This window comes from Notolabrus celidotus, chromosome 9 (assembly GCF_009762535.1).
Source record: "Notolabrus celidotus isolate fNotCel1 chromosome 9, fNotCel1.pri, whole genome shotgun sequence".
NCBI lineage: Eukaryota > Metazoa > Chordata > Actinopteri > Labriformes > Labridae > Notolabrus > Notolabrus celidotus.
Genome location: NC_048280.1, coordinates 23,931,394 through 23,958,278, shown reverse-complemented (window position 1 = coordinate 23,958,278; position 26,885 = coordinate 23,931,394). Strand labels below are relative to the sequence as shown.

At 41.0% G+C, this 26,885-nt stretch overlaps 2 protein-coding genes across 3 annotated transcripts in view; both read left to right on the top strand.

Moving 5' to 3' along the window:
• Positions 1–5,533, top strand: part of adgra2 (adhesion G protein-coupled receptor A2) — a 43,421-nt gene extending 37,888 nt beyond the window's left edge. Inside the window, exons 11-19 of the mRNA XM_034691016.1 lie at positions 56–217; positions 350–550; positions 656–845; positions 1,297–1,505; positions 1,613–1,740; positions 1,831–1,954; positions 2,038–2,186; positions 2,914–3,003; positions 3,153–5,533. Of these exons, the coding sequence (XP_034546907.1) occupies positions 56–217; positions 350–550; positions 656–845; positions 1,297–1,505; positions 1,613–1,740; positions 1,831–1,954; positions 2,038–2,186; positions 2,914–3,003; positions 3,153–4,572 (2,673 nt within the window). The 3' untranslated portion in view covers positions 4,573–5,533. The remainder of the gene's footprint in view (positions 1–55; positions 218–349; positions 551–655; positions 846–1,296; positions 1,506–1,612; positions 1,741–1,830; positions 1,955–2,037; positions 2,187–2,913; positions 3,004–3,152) is intronic.
• A 3,172-nt stretch (positions 5,534–8,705) lies between these two features.
• rab11fip1a (RAB11 family interacting protein 1 (class I) a) lies at positions 8,706–25,742 on the top strand. 2 transcript variants are annotated; one of them, XM_034692043.1, is made up of 6 exons: positions 8,706–9,435; positions 18,380–18,816; positions 18,953–19,832; positions 21,007–22,695; positions 23,071–23,167; positions 24,139–25,742. In XM_034692043.1, exons 1-6 carry the CDS (start codon positions 9,086–9,088, stop codon positions 24,340–24,342), a joined length of 3,657 nt encoding a protein of 1,218 aa, XP_034547934.1. In that variant the 5' UTR covers positions 8,706–9,085; the 3' UTR covers positions 24,343–25,742. The 2 variants fall into 2 exon arrangements, with proteins under 2 accessions (XP_034547934.1, XP_034547935.1); XM_034692044.1 differs by lacking the exon at positions 21,007–22,695.
• Positions 25,743–26,885: the final 1,143 nt, after the last annotated feature.

Here is a 26,885-nt window from a genome sequence, read left to right as displayed (position 1 = left end):
TGTGTGCAGTGTTTTATAATGACTTGACCATTATTTTGGTGTGTTCTTGTCCCAGTTGTCAGAGGTGTTGGTGGAGATGGGTAGTAACCTGATGCAGGTGGATGATCAGCTCCTAGCGCTGGCACAGAGAGAGAAGAGGGCATGCAGCTCGATAGTTTACTCTCTAGAGACCCTGGCCTGGCCTCAGCTACACAGTCATGCTCAGGACTTCTCAATGGTAGAAACTACTGTCCTGATATGTCTTTGTTAGGTGTAATGGAGCATTTTTTGACTTGTGTTTTAAAGCTAATTTTCTTTTCTGTGAATGAACTAATCGATAAAATGTCACCTTTTTTTTGTAATCATACAGGTGTCGAGGAACATCGTGATGGAGGCCCACTTCATCCGACCCGCCCACTTCACTGGCATAACTTGCACTGCGTATCAGCGTCGGGACATCTCAACAAGCAGCCTGGGAGCAGACATGGGAGACTCCACTCATGAGCAGCAGCTTCGATTCCGCTGCAGCACCGGCTCCCATAACACCTCCCTCAACAATTTCCCCCTAAAGGTGAGCCATGCTGCACCCCTTCTTGTGGCTGCTATTATCACTGTGTCATCAGTATACCTGTTGTATCTGCAGTCACAAGAACATACAGTCTTATTTCTTCTCCAGAACTCAGTAGCCCTGGCCTCCGTGACTCTCCCGGTGACTCTGTTTCCTCCTGATGCTCCTGCGGACTGTAAGCTGCAGTTTGTAGCCTTCAGAACGGGCAGGTTCTTCCCTCTGTCTGGGAACTCGAGCAACAATGGCGAGCACTCACGCAGACGTAGCGTCAACACTCCTGTCATCTTTGTTGGCCTCGGTGAGGAACAATCTGGGACTTAATTGTGAAATCTTGGTCTGTCACATTTAAAGGAAATCCTAAAATACACCCAGAAGGACAATTAACACACATGAGCCTTTTTCTCATAATTTTCATTGTTGATAAATGTGTAAAGAAATGACTCAGTACCATTAACTAAAAAGGCATGAGGTCAACAAGGAAGCCAATTTCCCTGCCAATAGCGATGCTCTGAAAAAAACAACGTGCATTATGTGTTTTGTCTAAGCTACAAGTCCTGTTTACCTATATTTAGGAGCAGTGTGAGTTGCAAAAACCTATCATGCAGTGTTAAAGATCATGGCAAAAACTTAGAATATAAAAAAGTGACTCATTAGACAACAGTTTCCATGACGTATGTTTCGGTTTAAATCACAAACAAACATTTTAGTCATCATCTTTAATTGTAATTTCCCCTCACTCTACATGACAGATGGCTGCAGTATGTGGAACCACTCCGAGCCCATCTGGGTGTCCTTGCGCCACTTGTCCCCTGGTTCTGACGCTGTGGCAGTCCAGTGGAGCCTGAAAGCACTGGAGAAACAGGGAAGCTGGAACCAGGAGGGCTGTCAGCTGGTCCACAGTGACAGTAGCACCTCTACCATGCGCTGCTCTCTGCTCAGCAACTACGCTGTGCTGCAGGTTGGACAACTTTCAGCATTTAACTCATCAAAGGAAGGACTTAAATGACTCATGATGGATCACAAAGGTTGACTGAGGCTTTCATTTGTGTTATCTTCTCTTTCTAGGAGGTTCCTGACTTCCCCAATTCCTTACCCATCTCTGTAAGGGTGCTCCACCCGGTGGTGTATGCTAGCACTGCACTGCTCCTCCTCTGCCTCTTCACCATCATCATCACTCACATACTGCATCACAGGTACTGTTTTGAATGTACACAAAGAGACTTTTGCAGCACCTTTTCATATCTGTTTCGTCTCCTCATTATGCCGCTCTGTTCCCTCTGCAGCACCATTCATATATCAAGAAAGAGCTGGCACACTTTACTGAATACCTGCTTTCACATTGCCATGACAACAGCCATCTATGCAGGAGGCATAAGCTTAACCAGCTACCCAGTGGTTTGCCAAGCAGTAAGTTCTCATCCATCACCATGTCCTCATTTTGACAAGTGGAACGTAAACCTGTTGTCTCACCAAACTGTACCTTGTGACAGGTGGGCATCGCCCTGCACTACTCCTCTCTCTCGACCCTGCTGTGGATCGGAGTCAGCGCCAGGGTCCTCTACAAAGAGACTGTGTGGAGAACACCGCGGCCAACTGAAGGAGAGCCTCCTGCTCCTCCTACTCAGCGACCTATGCTCAGGTCAGTGAGCGCAACACACCTTCACCCACTTCTGCACTGTGAGATAGTTGTTTTCTGTCAATATGACATATGTGAAAGACAGATGTGGGTGTTCTTGTGCATGACCACCCAGACTGTGAAGCGTCAAAGTGGGCCATTGTGCCCCACCACCAAAGTCCCTCTCTTTTAAAGGAAAACTTGGAGGGACATAACAGAGTATTGCTGTAAGGCACAAAAATGCTGCAAGCCAATATGGACCAAGAAAGGAGGGGGGAGGAATGTATGAAACCAATATAACAGAGGCAGAGGGGGTCATCATAAATCTGAGCAGGGTGGTTCAAGGGGTGCACTGTCTTTCCAAATCTTCCCCTATATTTCTCCACCCCCTGCCCCTGTGATTCTGGAGCTGTAGTCCTACACTGTGTTGCTGACCTCACTGGCCCTCCCACCATCCCTTTGTTGCCTACTCGGCCACATGGGATCAAGCGGCGATAAATCACAGACTTCTGGAACCCGTACTGACCCTTGTAACACTCTGGGTGCTAAGCGACTGAAGGATCACACAGATTATCGACAGACTGAGAGACATACAAACACAAAGAGGAAAAGGACACCCACAAGAACTCTCTAAAAACATCACAGGAGCCAAAGGGTCAAACGGCATCCTGTAGCCCAAAGAAGAATGTATTTACTTTAAAAATCTACAGCTGGGAAATTGTGTTTAACATGCTTTACTCTGTTTTTCAAGGTTTTATTTGATAGCGGGTGGAGTTCCCCTTATCATTTGTGGGATCACTGCAGCTGTCAATGTTAACAACTACGGAGACAACAGCCCTTAGTGAGTACTTCTTTTTTAACTTGAACCATCTGAACTCTTGACTTTGTCTTGTTTTGTTTGGTAGAGTGAATACCTCGGTGTGATAAGTTGAATTCACAGACATCTCCTTGTTTTGCTCTGACTCAGATTTTTTTTTCTGCCTCTTGCAGCTGCTGGCTGTTGTGGCGCCCCAGTCTAGGGTCTTTCTTTGTCCCTGCTGGCCTGGTGGTGTTGGTGACCTGGATCTATTTCCTGTGCACAGGGATCCGCCTGAGGCACCGGGTAGCCAAAGAATGCACAGGAACCACCCTGTCCACCCCTGTGACTGAGAGCCAGCCTGCACTAGCAGGAAGCACCAGCCTCCTCTCCACAGACTCAGCGGTGGGGCCTATTACTCCTGTTGTAACCCCAGAGGACCAGTACTCTCTTAAGACACAGTTCTTGGTGCTGGTGGCAACTCACTTCCTGTTTGTGGCTCTGTGGTGTTGTGGAGCCATGGCAATGTGGCTGACGGGGCGCACCAGCTTGTTGTTTAGCTGTCTCTATGGGATAGCTGCTACAGTTTTGGGGGTGTTTCTGGTGGTGCATCACTGCTTCAGACGTCTGGATGTGCAGGCGTCATGGCTTGCATGTTGTCCACGTTATCGTCGCTCCCAACCGATTTCTACCTACACACACACCTGCACCACTGGGAGTGGAGTGCAGACCTCTGAGCAAGGATCACAGCTTTTTATTAACTGTCATCCACCTGCTGAATCTCATAACTCCTCGTCAGCTCGGTCATCTTCCACACCGAGTGGAATCAGTAGTGTTGGCCCGGGGCCCTGCAAGCTCACCAACCTTCTGCAGGTGGCACAAGACAATTCAAACAACACAGCACGGCCCCCTGCAGGCAACAACACCAGCACCAGTACTGATAACATCACCAAGCCCACAAACAATGTCCTGCCTATCATTAACTCTGCAGCTCCTGTGCACCCCCAGAGGAGAAAAGTGGGGAGCAGGACTAAACAAGGGAGTGGCCAGTATCACCATCGAGGTGAGGGCAGGGGTCACTACCGCCTTAAAGCTCTAAGGACTGCAGGAGGAGGGGGCAGCCTGGGAGCTTTAGGACCCTCTGGATTAGATCACCTCAGTTCTTCACATGTGGCTTACAAACAGGCCACAAGTGAAAATGGAAGCATACACCACAGCCTTTCAGAGACCCAGACCAGTCTGCTAACCAATGGGAAGCGCGTTGGGGAATCAGTGGCAACAAGCCCCTCGGAGGGCAGTGACGGGGGCAGCAGCGGGAGCCGCAAACCCTTTCCCCTGCTGCCCTCTATGGCCAGCAGAGCGGCCATGCATGGTGCTCAGAGACGATGCGCCAGCAAAGACAATTTGAAACTTGCTGCTGCGGCAGAGCGAGAAACTAAGCGCTGCTCCTACCCTTTGAACAGTGTCACCACCACTGTGCCGGGGGCTGCTGCTCCAAACGGCACCTTGAAAAAGTCAGTACTGGAGCTGGAGCAGGACATGAGTGGCACTGACCAATCACAGAGCTCTGTTGGGATGAAGAGTGGTTTGTGGAAAAGTGAAACCACAGTGTAACCTACACTTATATGTGAACTTCTATGCATGACCTTAATGGACTCTTTAAATGACTGGGTTATGTTTTAATGGTCTCTTGATTATTATAATTAAATAATTTAAGAAGTTAAATCATGGAGGCATCCAGGACCCTAAACTGGTACTTTTGCCTCTGTTACATTGTAAAAGTTTGATGTGAAATGTTAAAAAAAAAATAACAAGGCAGGTTTTTGTATTGTAATTTTCAAACACTAGATACTCGTTTATTTTATTCATTTTGCAAAAAATGTACAATATATCTCTGAATTAGCATATGAGGTTGATTTTGGATGTCTGATGAAAGCTTTACTTTTTTCTTAGTAATTTTTCTATGCATATCAACCATTGCATGAAATGGAAGGTGAGAAGGTCCATTTCAAGAGTTCAACTTTATGCAGTTAATTCATAGACAACCATCCACCCTTATTTTTGCCTTATGTCATTGTTTGCCTGTGCTAATAATGTATGCTTTTGTGTGTTCTCTCTGTGTGTGTGAGAGAGTGTGCTTGTGTGTGTGGTTGTGTGTGTATGCGTTACATGTATGCAAATACAGTTGGAGACTTATTGCGTCATTGTGGCTGTACAAAGCCGAGAGTGGATTAAAAAAGCTATTTGAGACTTGTGAAAATATGATTGATTGCTTAATATTCATTTTTGATGTTCTCCAAACAGCACTGATAGAGCCCCACTTATCAAATAAGTTACGCAGGAATAGAAGACAGGAGTTGCTTCTATCATGCAGCCACTTTATTCAGTCCTTGCAAATTACTTCCCCCTCCTGGATGGTAAAGGAACTCTTGAGTCTTTTTCAGGGATCATACATGTGTTGCAAGTCAGACAAATCTTGCAGGTTGAGCAGTGATAAACTCATCCAAATACTAAACAAACAGTAAACACTCTCGCAATAATTTGTAAGATAACATTAAAAAAACTTCAACATTGATTTATGCAGATTAAGTACTTTTTATGACTCCATCTGTTTGTGTTTCACATATTCTGCATGTTGAGTCATAAACATCATACTTCCCTTTTTTAGACATTTTGATACTATTGTAACTCAGGAAATAACGTTGACAGGAAATTGTGTTTCTACTATGCAGCTCATTGTCATGGCTTTTTCCATTGTTCTTCAAAGAGGAAGTCTTCATGAAACCCAGAGAAATGCATACTGTATGCTGCAGCTGTAAGGTCTCTTAATATGGTCAGTGTGTTGTGCTAGTGTCATGTTCCCTGTGTGCACTTTTTGAAATGCCCTGAATAGTATGTATTCAGGATATAAAACCCAAAGCTTCATCTTCAGTTCTCTGTCACCATGACTTATGGAACCTTTCATTGAAATGAAATATAAATACTGAGATATACCTGTTTGGTTCATGATTCTGTGTGGATTTCAGTGCCATCATGATCAGGGGCTTCATGCATTTCAGGTTGGGACTTATCTGAGTAAAGCTGTAAGGGTCACAGCTATGTCTAACCTTAGTTTTAGTATGAGAAACCAGGAGTTTGTTAATCAGTTATTTGGGGGATCTAAATGACATTTAAACACATGCATTTGCAATATAATTGCTTTAATATATACCAAAATGCGCATTACTGCCACAGGCTTTTCTAATTATTTACAGTTCTGGCTACAGAACAAAATGAGCACATTTAGTCTGTGAAACATAATCAGTTTTGCATGTTCTACCCTACACAAACCCATGAAATGGCTTCATATGAAACTCTTGCTCTTAACTCCAGGCCCCAGTATCAACCAGCTATTTATAGAATATGAGCAGAATTCTTTCTTCACTAAATGATCTTGAAGGCCAGGTTCAGCTATCAAGTTTCTTGGTATTGCAGTCCTCATGATATATTGCATGCATATGTTCACATTTTATATTTCCAGCTTTCTTTTGATATTTTTTTTAAATGAATTTCATGTATTGATAGCCTATGGCACATCTTTTATATTCATTTACTACTTCAGTAATATTTATTTTTTTCAAACCTTCCAATATATTTCACGTTGGTGAAATCTTTCACATTGATCGAACAATTATGACCATGTTCTACCATGCTTTTATTGAATCTGTTGTGTCCTTTTCTTTGGCAAAATCTCTCTAAAGGAAAGTAATTAAATAAACCAAATTGTTAAATGGTCAAGCCGGTTGACTGGTGAGCCACAGGCATACCAAGAATCTTTGTACACTACAGCGGATAGCCACCTCTACATTAAACAATGCCTCACACCCTCTGCACAGTGATTTCCAGCTTCTTCACTCTGGACGACGGTTTTTAGTCCCTAGGTGCAGGATGCAGCGGTACAAGAAAAGCTCTGTTCCTGCTGCTATTACTGAGCTGAACAAGCAATAGCATTTCTTTTATCCCACAGTCAGCCTCCAATTTTAAGACTTGAGCCCAGATTTTCTTATTTATTCATGTGATTTTATAGTTTTTATTAGTCTTTATTGGTTGACTGTTTTCTGATATGTGTTTTAAATGGAACCTTTAGCACTTTTATCATTTTATCATGTCTATTAATTTTACCATTTTTATTGTTAGATTAGTTTTAGGATATTTTTGTATGTTTTGCACATTAACCCTCCTGTGATGTTTGTTTCTCTGAAACAACAATAATGGTCCCGGGTCAATTTGACCAACCAATTCAATTATCGAAAAGTGTCAGAACACCAAAAAATCCCAACACACATTTTTTTAATCAAATTTTTAACTCCATTACTAACTATTTTAATCAAGATTTGGTCCATTGGTGTTCTTCAATTCTCACAGATCATGGTTCCATGCAGATAACTCACTTGTTTTTCATTAAAATTCATGTTAAACTTTTATTATAATGTACATTGGAAAGCCCTAAATATAAATACAATTGTTTTACATGACATAGATTTTTGTTTATTGTATTTTACATTTTTATTTTTCATTTTTATTTTTATGAAGTGATGTTGATAAGAGGGCCAGTGGCTTCTACTGTGACTTAGGAATCATAAAAGTTATATATGAAATATCTATTTTATAACAATTATTTAAAAAAAAATCTCAATAAAATAGTAACTAGGAAGTCCTCAGTTCTCCACAAGCCATGTAAACATTAGCAAACTTTATCTTCTTCGGGAGGAAAATGTTTTTCATTAGGGTCGGGCAACGTGGGTAAAAATATTGTCTCATTATTTTCCTATGGCAGGATCACGATCTGGATTTCATTGCACTTCTTTTTCGTGTTGTTTTTAAAAGTTTTCTGACCAGCAGACAACATTTTTAGAACAAAATGATTATTTTCCTGAGTTCTTAACAATTTTTATGCACCAAATTTTGCATTTTCTGTACAATTTCATAATTTTGATATTGTCTTGTGTCCTCTTTTGTGTCTTCTGAACTTTTAGTGTTCATCAAGAACATTTTTACATTATGTTAAAAACATTAATTTAAAAACCTGTCAGCTTTAAGAGTTCTTGTGTTTCTTCTTTATTGCCGTCTTGCAGAATTCCTGGAGCTTTGGCTTTATACAAGTAGTCCATATGAAGCTTTTTGAGACGTTTCTGGATTCACTTTAGTTTTGTTTGTGCGCTTGAGGGAACCCCCAAATGTACAGGTGATTCAGAAGTTGAATCATGTTTTTGCTATAAATAACACCTTTTAAGATGGAAGCTTGGGGCCATAAATAAATGGACCTTAGGCCTCGATTGGCCCCCGGGCCGTACTTTAGCCATGCCTGGGTTAAGTAGTTTGTTCTGTTTGACATCTGTTTTCTAACTCTGTATTGACCTAACACCTCACTGGCTGCAAAACAAGTTTACCTACGGATACAAATAAAGTAACCCGAACCTGATATTTTACAACTTTAGACCCAAAACAAAGAGATACAAATGATTATCGTATATACAAGCTGAATGAACATCACTGAAACCAGTTCAGTATTAATTGGTATCTTATCCATGCCTTCGATGTCCCTTGCTCTGGTAAGCTGATTTCTGATCAGTGACTGTCAGTGCTGCTTAACGGTCCACAACAGCTCGACTCCTTCCTCCTTCATTGTCCAATCACTGAAGGGGTTTGTAAAACTGACGGAAATATCAGCCAATCACAGAGCGCTATGTAGAGTATGGGCGGGGACTCACAACATCAGGGAAGTAAACTGTTTTACTAAGCGGAGGCAAGGCAAGGGAAACGTTCTAATGAAAGCCTCCTAAAGGACTTAGTCATAGCGCAGTTATGTCTTGGTCGGGTTACACAGGATAGTAATAGTTTTATTATGTTTAGTCGAGGTTTAACGTAATTTCAGTTTTGTTAAAGTGCAGTTATAGAGGAGGGAGAAGCATTACGACATCAACCTGAGCTTCCTGAACTGAAGTCGGACAAGGTAGCCTGAACCTCCGACCGCAGAGGCCGCCGAAGAAGGAAAACAAAACACAGCCACGGGAAGGGTTAACCAATAACCAAACACAGTGAGCTATTTGATCAAAAACAATCAGGATACACTTAACGGACTTTCAGGATGTCTCTGGCCGACCAGAGCCAGCAGTGGTTCCCTACGAGTGTCCAGGTAACGGTGCATCAGGGTCGTAACTTGCGTACGAAGGGCAAGAATGGCACCAACGACGCCTACGCCATCATCCAAGTGGCCAAAGACAAGTTCTCAACCTCCGTGGTCGAGAAAACTGTCGCTCCTGTTTGGAAAGAGGAGGCTTCATTTGACCTGCCACTCTTCCACCCAGGAAATGCTGAACGCTGCACTCTGCATGTCGTAGTGATGCACCGGGCTACAGTGGGACTGGATAAGTTTCTGGGTCAGGCTGTGGTGAACCTGCTGGATCTGTATGACGACAAAACCCGAAAAAAGACAGAGTGAGTACACCGATATGTAGGCCACTGTGCAGAATCACTCACAACACCTACAGGATGATATGCAGAAAGCTGGGATTGCACTCTCATTTAAGGTGTTTTCCCAACTTTTGGCTTATGTGTGGGAGTTTAAATCCACAATGTCATACTTTTCTCTAGCCAAAATGTAGCAGCACCATATCTTAGAGAAGGGGGCTCCAAACTTTTTTCAAAGAGGGCCACATTTGATGTTGTCAGAATACCTCAGGGCCAGTGGCTCCTACTGAGACTTAGGAATCATAAAAGTTATATATGAAATATCTATTTAATAACAATTATTTTACATATTTTCTCAATAAAACAGTTACTAATTAGTCCTCAGTTCTCCACAAGCCAAGTACACATTAGAATACTGTATCTTCTTCTGGGGGAAATGTTTTTTTTTGTTAGGGTCTGGCAGTGTGGGAAAAATATTGCCTCATTATTTTCCTATGGCAGGATCAAGATCACACTTCTTTTTCATGTTGTTTTAAAGACTTTTCTGACCAGCAGACAACATTTTAAGAACTAAACAATAGTTTTCCTGCATTGTGAAAAAAATTTTTGCACCAAATTTTGCCTTTTCTGCACAAATTCATAATTTTGATTTTGTCTTGTGCCCTCTTTTGTGTCTTCTGAACTTTTAGTGTTCATGAAGAACATTTTCTCATCATGATAAAAATATTAATTTGAAAACCAGTCAACTTTAAGAGTTCTTGTGTTTCTTCTTTATTGCCATCTTACAGAATTCCCAGAGCTTTGGTTTTATACAAGTAGTCCATATGAAGCTTTGAGACGTTTCTGGATTGACTTTATTTTTGTTTGTGCGCTTGAAAGAAACTGCAAATGTACAGATGATTCAGAATGTGATTAATTTATTTGCTATAAATAACACCTTTTAAGATGGAATCTTGGGGCCATGAATAAATGGACCTTGGGCCACGAATGGCCCCCGGGCCGTACTTTGGACACGCCTGTTTTAGAGCATCTGCAACTTTTAAGAGAATGAAAACGGCCCATCCACATGCTCTGCAGTAGTCCAACACCACCTGAGTGTTCATCGCTGAGACTGACATAATTGACATGTGTCTTAAAACAGTTAAAATATCTCATCCTTTTTGTAAACTACAAGTCAATAATTTAGGTTTAATCATTAAAAAGTTCACCTATACACTCAAAGTCACGATGACCTAAAGTAATCATTTTGATAGTTGACCTTTAAGACACCAGAAGAAAAAAAGCATAGAGTAAATTTCCTTGTTTCAGTAAATTTGGCACTTTTTTACCTTTACACAATATAAATCATACACAATATACGAGGCATTGAAGGGAATTCCTTGTTTTACTTCAATACTAATATGAGCCGTCAGTCTTTTGTCCACTCTTGCCTTGTTTTGGACACAAGTTTATGTTTGTCCTTTCAGTTAACTTTTGTGTAAATAACCTACCTCAAACTCAGAGCATTTTAGTCAGGCCACTAAAGGGAAGAAAACATAATCTATTAACCTTGAAATGTTAACACTGAGATAGAATCTCCCTCCTCTTATCAGTGTCTGAGACACAAAACAGAAACTTTAAGGATTGTGTGAAAACAGACCAAGATAAGTCTGATCTCATCACTTCCCTCTCCCTCCCTTTTGGACCAACAATTTTACTTCCTAAAAACGTACAACTGTGTCACTACCAGCTTTGTAAGTGACGCCTATGTGGAGATCATTTTCCCACATTGGTGCTGTTAATCCTGCGCATTCTTCAGGGCTATTTACTAGTGTACAACACGTCTGCCGATCACGCCCAACTATGTTAAATGAGTCAGAATGACATCTGTGGTTTTATGTAGAATGGGTGTGACACGGGTGTACCAGGCATCAAAATAAAACATTGCATTAGAGTTAAATCTGTATTTACACACCCTCTTATGTAAGTGAGATTTTTAAAAATAAACAGTTTAATTAAGACTAATATAACTGTTTCCCACACTGAATAAACTTGCTGAGGGTGGCTTTTTTTCCTTCTAAAATGACCTTTGGTAAAGTCTGAGTGATGCTGTGGTTCTCAGCCTGTAAAGCTTAGTGTGACAGTGATCTCATTGATATCTTTATTGCTCCGTCATATCTCAAATGTTATCTTGTGTTTGCTCAGGACGTTTTTACTGTACTCTTTAATGGCAAAGTTCACTCCTGGCTTATTCAAATTCCAGTCTGAATGCCACCACTCTCCTTATTGTTCTCCTGGCCTCCTTCAGGACCCAGTGTGCAGGCCGGGTATTGGATGTTGCTGTTTTGGCATTGAAGCGTGGGGTGTTAGATTACGATCCAGGAGGTAAAGGAGCTGATACAGGCTGTGACATTGAGAACTTTGTTTTTCCTGCTAAAAGGAAGCTCTGCTGTTGCTTTTATATAAAAGTGGTTTCAGGATGAAATTGGGTTATCTGAGTTTATTAATCAGCCTGTATGATATTACAACAGAGACAATTCACTGTCACAGATTATCAGACATTAATGAGAACTTGTCGACTATTTACAGAAAAAAAAATCACTGTTTTTAAATAGAATTGAAGTCAAATCAGGTATGAGGGATTTATGAGTGCAGAAAAGAGAGAGATTTTTTAAAAGTGTCAGCAGCTCTGAATTATTTTTATGGCTTATCATTTTAATTACGGATCAATACCGCTGTTATTCAGGATCACTCTTAACTCTAATATTTCCTTGGACCGCCTTTAGCTTTGAGTACCGCACACGTTCACCGTGGCATCTTTTCACAACAATCAATTAATTGATTATCGATTAATTGATTGTTAAGAAATTACTTGAAAAGCGCATTTTTGTTTTCAATTTTCTATCACGTGGAACAAACATCATGTGGTCTCATATTACACTCAGAGGTGTTTTAAGTTTAAAGCATGTTCGATGTGAATAAATAAGCTGTTAAAGGTGTTGCGCACAGCTGGCGGCTGCAGCTGTGCGTCAGGTCTCCATGTGCGTAATGTCCAATGGAAGGCTCCCACCTATTTGTTTCGTCAAATCCAGGTGGCGACTTCTTTTTGGGAAGGGCAGTGTTTTTTTAAATCACGTACACTATAAAAGTTAGACACTGAGCCTATAAAATGTTTGGCATTAATGTTAAAAAAATACCAACTTTTTTGCAGAAAAGCTGCATCTTATAGCTGAGTTGATAAAATGTTCTTTTTAGGGCAGGATATCCAGTTACAGTATTGGGTTCCAGTTGTTAAGCCAACTGGAGTAAGACTCGGTTGTCGAGATACCTGAGCCGTGATATTTTGTAAACAAAAAGCCCAGCCATGGGACTGAATAGCTTCCATCACATACTCTCTCTCTCTCTCTCTCTCTCTCTCTCTCTCTCTCTCTCTCTCTCTCTCTCTCTCTTTCTCTCATAGAAAGTTTGCTTTAAGTATTTTCCTTTTGTCATTGATGGTCCTTGAAAACCGTAGTGCCACTTCTCAGTGAGTGTGAATCCATATTTTGGAGGGACTTGTCTGCTGTATCTTTCAGTATAGTTGGCTCAACTTTATCTGTCGTCGACACAGGATAAACACACACTTTTTCATTAATCATTACACATGAGACGAGAGGAGTGCCCTTGACGGTTATTAACTGAGGGAACCTGCCCAGCAAGACCAATGACAGCATGCGTTGGGCACGGCTCTTTAAATCTGCACAAACAGAACAGAACATGTACGCCCAGTTGTTTTGTTAATAACTGTAAAAATGCATTGTCTCTGCGGTGTTAACCCGAGCTGCAAGACAAGAACAACCAGCAGGTTCCTCTGTTGCATTGCAAGGGTTGGTGTCTGTGTTGTGCTCTGCTCACCCACTCACTCACTCACTCACTCACTCACTCACTCACAAGTTAGCAATTATTTGACTTGGCATGCATGGTGCTGGGTTTAGGGAGGGAAACAAGGGATGTTTGAATTAGGCTCAAGCTAACTTTCATTACATCACACTGAGCAGATCCTCCCGAATGTTTGAAAGTGTTTGAGGAATGTTGGTTTACTCCCATGCTTCTTTCCTGACTGCTATTGTGATTCTCCAGAGAGCCCGTTCCAGTGGGTGAAACAGTGATCGCAAATTAAACCTGCTACATTACACTCCACATGATAACTGTGTGCTTAGTGTCAGCACAGTGACAGACATCATAACCATGCCTCAGTTTATTTTTAATAACATGAGATTAAACCTTTGTAGGTTCCCCATATAACCCTGCATAGTGCTTCAGAATGAAATCATGAAGTGCCAACAGCTGTTGCCACAGTTCATAGCACATATTTCTCCACACAGAAGTGGCTCTTTGGAAACTTCTCACACTCCACAAACTGAATCAGTGTCTGTTTGGCCACTTTGAAAATGTGATGCATTCACTGGCTATTTCAAAATTTCAAAACTTAATCACTACTGGGGTTGCAAAATTCCGGGAATTTTCAAAGTTGGAAACTTTCCATCGGAATTAAAAGGAATTTATGGGAATTAATGGGAGTAAAAAAGGAATGTGCTAAATTAAATGTTGGCTCTTAATAGGGAACTTAAATATAGTTGGGGAAAGTAAACAACCAGATTTCATGCAAGTACAGATGAATATGCTATTCCTCAATCACATACACATAGCACATTGCTTGCTGCAGGGCTATTGAGACCACGCCCCCTACATGCACTGTGCATTCCTCCATCACATGCACAGATGATTTCTAGAATCCTGCAGAGGCTTGAGAAGCTTGAGGACACCAACCCTTACAGCCCAGTTAATTCCCATTAATTCCCATGGAAAGTTTTGAATATTTCCAAAATTCCCTAGCTTAACTTCCCATGGAAATTTACTGGAAAATGTCCGACCCTTTGCAACCCTAATCAATACTAAAAGTTGCTGTGTATTTATCATAGACTGTATAAGTAATGGACATAGTATCCATGACATCACCCGTCTGTTTCTGAAGCGCAGGTTGAAGCCAACCATATTGGAAATGCTGAACTCAACCTACAGTTGTGCTCATAAGTTTACATACCCTGGCAGAATGTATGGTTTCTTGGGTAGCTTTTGTTGTCTTTATGATATAAAAAGAGTAAACACAGTTGTTTGATAAAAAAATTGCTTCACTCAACCACTAACCATGAGTGAAATTTCTTTTTCTCTTATCATTCATATTCTCTGAAAAATGGCCAAAATAATCACAAATTCTGCCAGGGTATGTAAACTTATGAGCACAACTATAACTGCTGTCAAGTTAGTGTGTGGTAAAGAGGAGGGCTTTGAGCCTCCTCGCCAATAGCTACAGTGTTCCGACCTGTCAATCACGTCAGCTGTACCTCTCATAATGAAAAACTTGTAATCTTGATATCTTGGTAACTGCTGTGTTATGAAAAAATCCCCGACCCATACAGTGTGTGCCTATCGAGAAATGAGCTACAAAGACTACACTCATTTTTTGTACCAGGCTGTAAAACATGTTTATTTCTGCTGTAAAGATTAGCTTTTTTAATTGGTGTGTATGTGGTTTCCGGCATTTCTTGAGCCAGCCTCAAGCTGACACTCGAGGAACTGCAGTTTTTAACACTTCCGCATTGGCTTCAGTTCTCGCGGCTGGAGGTTGTGCAGCTTTTGTAATTATGTGCTTATTTATCTTGTTAAAATCTTTATTTACATACAAAATTGATCACAATTTGTGCTCTATGTTGCTAAATTTGAAATAAAAAACAAAACAAAACATGAACAACAAGTCAGCTTATCCCTCTGATACCTCTGTAAGGCTTGTGCAGGGCAGATTTAAGGTTGCACAGCTCTATTTCAGCCACACAAATGATTTGCAGCCCATCCCAAGTCAAGCTGGTGTCACTTTTCTCTCCACCTCACCGTTCATTCCTCAACCCCATTAGAGGATTCTTTTCTTCACAGAGGTGGAACGTTTATGACAACCACTCGTCACATGACTGGATGTCCCTCTTTGACACGTGGATGTTGGATCTCTGGAAATATCTGCAGGAGATTGTTGTGGAGGGATCATTTCCATTGGGATTTACAATAATTATGTATGACATGGATAGAAAGTCTGCAGCAAAAGACAGGGTAGACTTGCAAAGTTGTATCCCACAATCAGAACTACTGTCCTTTTTTTATACATGACATTCTCTCATGTGATGTGCAAAGTCTTGTATTGTTATAATGGAACATTGTTTTTGTGGTGGATAAACAAAACTAACTACAAAGAGAATAATAGAGAGAGATATAATGTAGATCCACCCCGGTGTTGTTTTGTGTCATGATAATGTGTGACTAAGTGTTACTATTTGGAGATGAGTTCACCCTGAGGTGTGTCGGATGTTCTGGTAGCATCAGTGCACTTCACTTTATCAGCAGTGTTCAGACACATAATGTAACATCTGAACTCTGCGCACGTAAATGTGTGTAAAGATCAGCAATTGGAACAGTTGGAGGACTCTGCTGTTGAACAAAAGAGTTCAAAAGGGGAAAAGCTTGTCATAATGGGCACTTCTGCTCCAGTAGTAGTCCTGCTAATAATAGCAAGGCTTTAGTTCAAGCAGGAAGCGTCTGCATGTAATGGCTCTAATTGGTTGTTTTGGCTTTGGTTTTAGAAAGGACTCTCCAGAACACTCCTACTTTTCCCTTACAGACAATAAGAGCTGATCCCGTACAACAGAGAGGACATGAGGGGGGAAGTCGAACAATGCTGTGATTGTTGGGCTTTATCTGCGGTTGGCATAGAGCTCCAAACAAGGACTGGAACAAGCAGTGTACTAGTTAATGACACCTGTCAGTCTCAGGTCTAACAAGACGGAGCTGACTAACTACAGACCCGAGAATTTACTGTCAGAGCTATTACAGACTATTACACAGGACTATTTACAGCATGTAGTCTTTTTTATATTCAACTTGCAGTAAACCCAGTTAACCCCACCTTCAGTGTGTTTCTTTGTTAACATGGCGTGGCCAACCCACTTTCAAATGACTCTGAGGTTAAATATATGATTTGGTATCAAGCAGCAGTTAAAGAAGTGCTGGGAGATATTGAAAAAGATGTTATAACGATAAAATATTTCTTATCAGTTGATATCGGTAATTATCACATAAAACAATTCAAATTATTACATTTGAATAAACTGAAAGTATATTTAATTAAGTGTATTAAGACTATTGCAACTAGCATTTAAGGCACTTAAGTGTCCCCCTGCCTTTCCAGTGGTTGGGAGTGGTAATAACAGTTTAAATATATCAAAATTGTATCAAACATTTGTTATATTTATATTGAGAAAAATTATATAAAATTATATCACGATAATTATCATTATTGATTTATTGCCAAACCCTAAGTTAAAGGTTAAATTACATTTGTATGGACCAAGACTCTTTATTTAAGCCCACAGTGATGTCTACATAGTAGGGATGGGCATTTCAAGCCAAAACACTTTTCGATAATCATTGGCATCTATTCCACGATTATTCAAATAACCATCCCCCTCCCACACACGCACACGCACACACACACACGTCCCATTAACAGCCGGTTTGTGTGGCAGTTACGTTAACCTGCAGCAGGACGAGGTGCTGCCTAGTAGCAGACACTGACAGCTTCTGTCTCGATCATTACATCAGTGTTTTTGTGACACGGCGTGGCGTGTGTTTAAATTTTACAGCCATGCTCAGTCTCTGGAAAGAAGTGTGTAGTAGTGTGAGATTCAGAAACGTAGAAATCACCTATTGCTAATGTTTTCTTCTTCTTTTGCTACTTAATGCAGTTAGCATTGTTCTTCTTCTGTTACTTAATGTTGTGGCGGGAATACCGTATTACAACAAGACACTGTTAAAAACAATGACAAATTGTAAGCAATTCGTCGATTTTTACAAAGTGAACGAATATTCAAATATTCGAAAATCATTGCCCATCTCTACTTCATATTGCTCCCTTTTTCAGAAAGACCATGTGATACCCAAACATACTTTTTATCACAATGTGTGAATGATTTATGGTTTATTCATTTTTGTTGTGCATTTGAGCGCAATGCACCAAATGATCCTGCAATCAAGACTATTTTAAATATAAATAAATCAATGAAGTGTTTTTGTTCTAAGTTTGATCAATTTGTAAGTGTGTTTGTTAAAAATAAAAGGATGGTCACCACGTGCTCTTAAAGTATAGCAAAAAGTATATTTTAGTGTATACGTATTTAAAGGCACAGTGCATATTTATGAACATTTCAGCGTAGAATCCATGTAAATATGCCAAAGTTAGCCATAAGGCTAATTTTCATTCATAGTCCCAGGCAGGTCAAAACAGAGTTCATACCAAACGATAGAGATAAATAACAGATGGAAACAACACATCATGATAGCATGACAATGAAAACAACAATACATCACAAGAGCATACATTTATACAAAAGTGAAAATGAGCAAATTAAAGTGACGTTTAGCACAATAGAGAGATATGTCTGGAGTTGGACCAAATAAACATGGACCAACATATCAGTATATCATACAAGTATAAATGGATGCATTAAACCCATAAATAGTTTTTTGAGGAGAAGTTAACAGTAACAGTTTGATGTCTCTCCTTGATGTATTTTAGATAACTTATCTAAAAATGGAATTTAATACCCACAGAAAGCATAAACACAAAAAAGATCTTACTTTTTCATTTAGTTTCCATGGAATCATTGAGATACGACGTGACCTGCTTTATTACGTCTCATTGAATCAAGGCAAAGGGCCCTGAGGTCAGATGAAAACTGGTCATGCTTTTAAATTGTTGTATTATGGGCAATGAGTTATATTAACTAGTGGATATGTATCAGTGTTTGATGTACAATATAATTCCATTAAAACATTAAAAGGGGGAATTCTTGTTTTCCTCTGAAACAAAAAGGAAAGCATTCTGAATCATCTTTTCCTTCTTTTGCAGTTGGTTCAAACTGGTGGACAAAAGTGGAAAAGAGGACAAGGTGCGAGGGGAGGTGCTGCTGGATCTCATTTTCATGAGAAACAACATGTCAGCGAGCATGTTTGACCTTTCAATGAAGGAAAAACCACGCTCCCGCATCTCCAAGCTGAAGGACAAAGTCCGAGGGAAGAAGAAGGAGGGTTTATCTGACTCTGCTTCAGCTATCGTTCCCTCTGTCAGCCAGGTCCTCACCGACAGTGAGGGAGAGCCTGATGCGCAGTCACTCAATCAGTTCCCAGGAACCAAAAAGAAATCAAAGCTGAAAACACTCTTTGCGCCCAAATCAAACCTGCAGCGTAACATCTCACAGTCCATGTCTACTCTGGGGACTCTTCCTGAGAAGAATTCCTCCCCTAGTGGCAGCCGCTCGTCAGGGCTCAATGTAGACTCTCCTGAAGGTAACTTTACCCCTCTGCACTCTGCGTGCTTTGTATGGTTACAGTACTGTGTTTTCTCTGCAGCGCAGTGCAGGTCAAATAATGGTGTTTTGCATGACAACAATATCATTTTGCTTCACTGTCTCTCCTCCCTCAGGAAAAAGGAAATTCAAATTCCTGGGACACAAGCGATCAGGCAGCTCTGACAGTAAGGTCTCACAGGGTCCTTTCTCCTTACTGGGTCGCAACAAGCAGAGCGCAAGTGACCAGAACAGCGTGTGCATCAATGGCAGCCATTTTTACACTGAGGAAGAATCTAAGAGTGGATCTACTCTTAGTCTGAACAGCTCGGGCCAAGGATCTGTGGAGGACGTCCGCAAACACACCTCTGAAGTCCCTGTAGACGCCTTTAGTGTTCCTGTGCCTTCCATACAGGTAGAGTCCTCAGACATGTCAATGTTGGAGCAACAGCACCATCTAGAGGAGGAGGAGAGAAGACAGGCAGAGGAGAAGCGCATAGCAGAGGCCAAGAGGCAGGAGGAAGAGGAGAAGTACAGGGCAGCTGCCAAGAGGCTTCAGGAAGAAGAGGAGAGCAGAATACAGTTAGAACAGGAGATGAAGAGGCGCTACCTTGAGGATGAAGCCAGGCGGAAGAAACAACAGGAAGAGGAAGCAGCGGAAAAACAGAGGCTCGAGGAGGAGTGGCGCAAAGCTGAGGAGCAGAAACGCCAGGATGAGGCCTCCATGAGCGACAGACTGTCCTCTCTGTTTGGAATCATCAAAAAGAAGGAAGAGAAGAAGGAGGAAGCGCCACCATCTATCAAAGAAGAGCTTCCGCCAACCCCTCTTTTCAACTCAAAAGACCCCGATCCAACAGTCTCCAACCACTCCTCTAACCCGTTTGAGGACGTCTCCCTCAGCTCAGATCCTCGATTCAGCAGTAATGAAAGTAATCAGAAATCCAGCTTCAACCCACAAGGCCCCTCTGCACTGGGCTTCCTCAACCGCACTGCTAAAGTGTCTGCAGTCAAACCCAGGTAGGCTTCCTGTTCTTTAATCTACATTCTTTCAACATTTGCTCCACACTTACATAATAAGGTCAATGATATGTTAGTTTTACGCTATTGTTTACTTGTAGTCACACTGTTTTTAGACCTGCTTGGCGGGAATTTGAACGCTACCTTAAATACTAAACTATTGAAGAAGAGAAACTGCACATACTGTCTATGCTTGATCTTCCAAAAAGAAGGTTTTACAGAAACTGCACAGGAAAGAGTTCTTGTTTGTTTTCTGTGTCATCCATGTGAAAACAAAAGGCACAAAACACATCAGAAGAAGCCATTTAAGAGGATGTTTTGCATTATTAAGTATCACCAAACACCATGTCTGGCTAAACTGAAACTTGGGAATTTCACAACTTTGACTCAAACATGTGACTCTCTTGAATTACCAAAACTTTCAATTCAACCCAACGGCTGTTGATGGGCCAGTTTGACCGGTTTGGCGCCTGCACAGATGGGAATCTGGGTGGGGCTTATGTTTGCGAGGATGTTGTGGAACAGGTAGTGGACTGAGCAGGGCTCATAAGGAGTGACTGCGCCACAGAGTTCCTTTCTTTGAGAACTTCTCGGTGGATCTAAATTGGTTTTTAGATTGTTTTCACAGTTATTTTCTGACTTTTATTTTGTATTTGCTTCATAATGGTAAGAGGCTTGTGATTTCATTCATCATTGATGTTACAGCAGTCTATGTGCTCAAGAGGGTTAGCTGATAGCAGCTGGTAGTTCGGGTGTTTAAAGTCATATCTATTATTTAGTTGTGATCTTGCATTTTGATGTCGTAATAATAATCTGAGAATTCACATGTTAGAGTGTTAAAGCAAGAATGTCATGTTGTAATCTTCTCATATTTGACAGCCAACATGTGGGCGGACCAAAGCTAAAAATGGAGTCAGAACTATGGCACGTGTGATTGTAAGATGCTTCTTCTTGGTTGACATTGAACTGTGGCAGCCGTGTGATTGAAGTTGTGAAGTTAGGTACAAATTGAACTACATTAAGGCCAACCTGTTTTTGGTTGTAGATTTGAATTTAACAGTTTTTGATGTCATGTATTCTACAAGTTAAACTGGTGATGGGTTGTACATTGATGGAAATGACCTCAGGTGATGGTCACACTGACCTACAGGCATTTGTTTTCACTCTCTGGCAGATCATCTCAGTCTGAGGAGTCTGAACCTGCTGACTCCCAATCCCCCAGTCAGCCGAGTCATTCCCCAGTCACCTCTGAGCCCACCCTCTTAGAGTCCCCTGATAATTTGCCCAACCTCCACTTGTCTTTGGCTCCATCCAATTCAAGTGAAAGCCCGCCTGGTTCCCCTCGTGGCAGCACAGAGGATTTGTCCTCCGTGGGATCTTCACCCACCATGGCGGATAGGAAGAAAAGAGCCCCTCTACCGCCCTCACATCCTGTCAGAGAGATCAGGAACCCTGCATACGTGGATGTAGATATGCCACAGAGCAACAAACCGACTCTACCGCTTCCTGATTATGAAACCCTTTTTCCTCAAAGGAGGCACGGAGTGCAAGGCCAGCCTAGATGGGACAACATAATTGCAGAAGTCAATCATAGAAACAAAGACCCTGAACTAATTGGTCCAGAGATGAGCGTGGATGGTCCAGAGGAGCCTGAACCCAGACTTAGGTCTTCATACACACAAGAGAGTCCTGCTATGACCTATTATCAACCACATGCTCTGGAGACCAAACCTGTGTCTTCAAAAAAAGTAGCAGCCCCAGCTCCCCCTAAGTCGGTGGCCCCTACATCCCCTCGATCAGTGACAGATCTTACTCTAGGACTAAGCCAGAAAAGTGCTCTCCAGCCCCCTGTGAGGTCTTATCAATCTCCAGTAACAGGACCTGCAAACACTGACGTTTCAAGCAGAGAAAGTCTCCCAGGAAGGTCTAGGGATGAAGCAAAGAAGGTGTTGCGCCCATCACCTGCAGCGTTGAATGCAACCAGACCAACCAGCCAGACAGACTGGGACTCAACACCCCAAGACGATCAAAGACAAACGCAAGTTGGTGCAAACAAAGAGCCACCCACAGCCAAACCCAGACAGAAAGCCAATGGCAAAGAGCCATCAAAGCAAGAAGATTCTGCTTTGGCACCAGTCATTTCTGACAAAGATCTGAGCAGTAAGGTCCAAAGTAGTCTGGATATGAGCAGCACAGACAAAAGGCACTCAAAGGACAGCTTTGTTGAGTTTGACCCATTTCCTAGTTCTGAGATTCTCACCAAAGATCCATGGGCACAGCCGAAGCAAGACAAGGAAAAAGATCCTTTTGCTGGCAGCGTCCAAAAAGGCCCAAAACTGGAAGATCGAGGTATGACTGCATCGGATCTAGATGACATTTTCAGTAAGGTGAAACCAGCAGATCCATTTGTTAGTTTAAATGGCAGCAATTCAAACGTGGAAAAAGATGAAGTCGATCTTTCTTTTCTAAGAAGGAACTCCAGCAGAAAAAAGCAGCCTCCACAACCTACACCTTATCTGGATAAAAACAAGTCCAAATCTCCACAAGCACCTGTACGTAACGATGAAACAAGCACAACAGCAAATGGAGGCCTCGCCGCAAAAGATGAGTCGGTCACACCAAAGCTTCAAGCTGTTGTGAAAACACCGAGCTCTCTTTACAGAGGAGAGGATGCATTTGGAGCTGAACCTTTTAACCTAACCTCCTCACAGCCCCTCCCTGTAGTCATGGAGGAACCTTCGTCTAAGACAGGAGGTGTTTCAGGGGAAAAAGCATCAGGGAAAGCGTGGGTCTCGCCCTCTGAGACTCAGCCTGTCAGTGCTCAGAATAGCAATGGAGGTGGGCTAGCCTTGTCTGCACGCAGGTGAGATTGAACAGGCTGCTTACAGAGCATACATTTTAGGACTGTTTATGTAGACTGCATATGGAGTGAGGGCTGCTGCTGTTGTTGTATCGGGAGGCAGATGGTGGTGTTGGGATTAACCCTGGGGGTGTGACTACTTTAAAGGCTTGTGATTTCTTGGAAATTGGCTTCTTTTCGAGTTGTATTCTGAACATTGCATTTAGATCACAGTGGGATTATTTGGAAGATTTGTAAGACACGAGGAAATATCTTCATTTTTTTTTCTCCTTCCTTTCATATATTAATAACCGTTCTCTGCAAGGTTTCTGAGCGCATTATTGTTCATGAAGGATTTCCTTCGAAGGCTTTATGACGATGTATGCCTTCTTTTTCCAGGCCTCATCCTGTGAAGCCCATGAGCTCAGCTGACCCCTTCGGCAGCCCTGCTGGGAAAGAGATAAAAGCCCGAGACAGCACACCAGGGAAAAACCAGGTAATATAATGTTGACATGAATGATCAAAGCAAACTTGTTGACATATCACATCACTGCAGGTTATTTGTATTTTCATGTTGGACGATTCATGAGAACTATAACTTAAAAAGTCCTACCATCCTCTCACATGAGGGACATTTTTCTGATTTATGATTTAATCTTTGTAGTTGGCTGTTGAATAATTGCAGTCACAGATGGCACTTGCAAAGTGAATATATTTTCTCATCCTTTGCCAGCTGACTAAAAATATTGTCAGGAGTAGTTAATGTTTGTTGTTGAAAAGAGCAGAAAGTAGACTCTTTTTTAAAAGGTCAGCCAACAGGATTTCCACTCATCAGATTTTTGCTCAGTTGTCAACAATGAGGCAAACATCTGTCTTCCAAAGAAGTTTTTACACTGTAGGTAAATATTATAAACATGACATAAGGGGATCAGGTGGAATTTGTTTTCTTTAAGATAACAAATGTCAACCCTGCATCTTCAAGAAAGCCCTTTGCTGAGTGTTTTCTTTACAAACAAACCAAAAGGCCCTAACAGCTTCATATGCACTGAATTCAATCAACCTGTTTGTATATATCTGAATGTATTCAATTCAATTCAATTTAATTTGCTCTATTGGCATGAACAACGACATGTTATTGCCAAAGCACATACAATTCATACACATACATTACATATATATTCATAACATATTATATTCAATACATATTATATTCATTACATATTATATATATTACATATTTTATACGCATTAATGAACGATTACCCATACAGCATATCTCAATTTCCTCACTTGATGCGATATGCTCATAAAACCTTCACCTAAAATCAAATATTATGGGATGGTTCGTCCTTCAGGCTGGGACAGGCAGACACATATTTAGCAGCCAGAGGAGCTGCTGACCCTTCCCTCAGGAGAACTGAAAGTTTCTCTTCTGGGGTTAATGTTATTGGTTCACTGTATCCTCAGGTCGGAGACTCTGTAGAAACCGGACCTTACACCCAGCTGACACAGGAGGAGTTGATCACACTGGTGGTGAGGCAGCAGACCGACCTCTCCAGGAAGGACTCCAAGATCGTAGAGCTGGAGGAGTACATCGACAACCTGCTGGTCCGCGTCATCGAAGAGAAACCCACGATCTTGAACTCTCTCAACTCTGCAAAACCAGTGTGAGGAAGACAGTCCCACCTCAGCACGCGGTCGTGTACGTGTGCGATGGTACTGGTGCCACTGTGTGCTGAAAGATCTCTATGAAGGTCTCAGAGTAAAAGCACTTTTTTTAATCTTCAAAGTCAGACTGGTTTGAGTATGCTGGGAGAGTTCCTGATAGAAATATAAGTTGTAGCGATTACTTAATAACAAGCAATGTATAAGCCGTTGAATATATTTGTTTTGACACTAAGGTACTGGAACTTTTCTAAAAACAAAACATTATGCAAAGATATATTCAACATCTTGATTTGTATACCATACTTGTTAAACTTTTAGCTTTATTTAATGAACCAATAATGCAGAGGAAATATTTGTTATTTAAAACGACTCCCAAGCCTTTCTCACCCTTAATATTGTAACATTTCTATGTGATACATGATCACTAACATAGCCTTAAAAACCATTCCAAAATCATGCATCACTTAATGATGGTAAGAATTTTGCATTTCTCTAATATAAACATTGTATTTCAATTCACTTGTACAGCATGTCTGCAGGCTAACGCTATTAATAATGACCTTAAGAGCTGAAAACGTAAAGATTCTTTATGTAATAAGTGACTTATCCTTCGCCCTCTGAAGTCTTATTTTTTCATGTTCCTTCTTAAGCCTAAATACAGGCGTGTATTACTCCTAACGGCTAATTATATTCCCACTGTTTCACTCACCACAGATGAATGTCTACTTGTCCAGTCCTTAAAACTGTTATATTGTGCCTATTACTACATTAAGCAGTTATTCTTTAGAGAACCAGCAATATAAAATGCAAGCAGCTACTATGTACTGTACACAGCAGCAACACTAGATGTTCTTCCATGAGGTTGATATGTAGCTCGTGCACATCCTTTGAAATGTTATGCAGGTAAAATAGAGGATCAAACTCTTCTGATAATAATGTAAGATGTTTTGATCCCTGTGATTTTTGTGTTGTATTTATAGAATAAAACCAAGAGATAATCAATGATTAATAATCAAAGAATCGATAATAGACCCTGTGTCTGTCGTTACAAACCAGCCTTGTCTTTATATTTAAGCCACACTAATGAGTGAACCCTGCATCTATGCCTTTGTATTATTTTATTATGTCTCAGCAAAAACTATAGCAAGCAGTACTCTCCAGAATGTACATACCTGTGCCTTCCTTACCTTTTTCATGACTTTTCTGTCTGATCTGCTGAATGTACAGTCGTTGGCTACCTCTCTTCTTTTCCCAGAGTGAGCGCTCACAGGAAGTGCATCCTGATATATTGTAGTGTATTTGTCTTACATGAAAGTAACACTACAGTTCATGTATAAGCTTCAGAAAGAAGTGATGCTGAGCAGAAATGTGGTTTATTTGAAATAAAGACACTAATTGTATAAGCAGTTTGTTGTGTCAGTAATTATTTACGATGATCGTATGCCTCTACTTAGGAAAGTTCAACCAACAATGAAGAATTACACATCATCTATGTTACCATTAACATTCAGATGTGCTACGCAAGCTTTGCTGAGTCTTTAGACTTATCTGAATGATCGAGAATAACAAGCAAACGTTGCCATGGAAACACGTTTAATCGTATAAAAAATGCATTTCAGACATTAAGACACTGCAGATGAGCATTTTATTATTTTCATAACTAAAGGTGATGCATTTGAAGATCATGATTTCTGGTGGTTCAATCAGCAATGTGTCCAAAATATCTCTTCTTCTTTAACATATGAGATAAGAGGTAGGAGTGTTCTCTTAAAATAAAGTATGTACAAAAAATAAACTTGAAGAAGAATTGAGCTGCCAGCATGAAGCCTGGCAATCCTTTTCTGTGCCTTAAACAACTTTTGTCCAAAAACTGGTTAAAAATCTGAGACACTCACAGTTACACCGCATGACATAATCGCTCTCTATTATAAACAGGGGCACTGTGGTGTACTCCCAATCAATCCTCAATCCATCCTTCAAATACAAAGCTGAAAATTGCCACCAACAAGTTCCATTTTCCCCTGCATAAGCAACTCTTACTGGAGGCTAGTTTGAAATATTTTCTCCTCGTTTTCATAAATTGAAAGTATGCTGTTCAAACTTAAAGTGGAACTGCAGCAGTTAAGCATATTTTACAGGTTTTGCAGTGTGTTGCTGCATACAGAAAAAGCCTTTTGTCACAAACAGAGTTATATGTATTGTCCCAAGTAATGTTGCATTGTGGGTAAGGAGGATTGTGGAATAGACAGACAAATGTGGTCTATCGGATTCAGTATTACTCTGATGATATCAGACTTTTTACTACAAAACAAAAGTCAATCGTTACAGTGTACACAAGAGTACTCTTTAAGGGCTTCCTAACCAACAGTGCTTCTTTAATTTGGCTACCAACTTATGGTATCAATAATGTGGTTGCTTTTTGAGTCAAAGCTGGACCACATTTGTAGCAGTCAAAGCCTTGTTTCCACCAATATATCTTGGGATTTTTGGTCCTAGCGTTTCCTTTTTTGGGTCTAAAAGTGCAACATGCAGGTTGATGGTCCCAG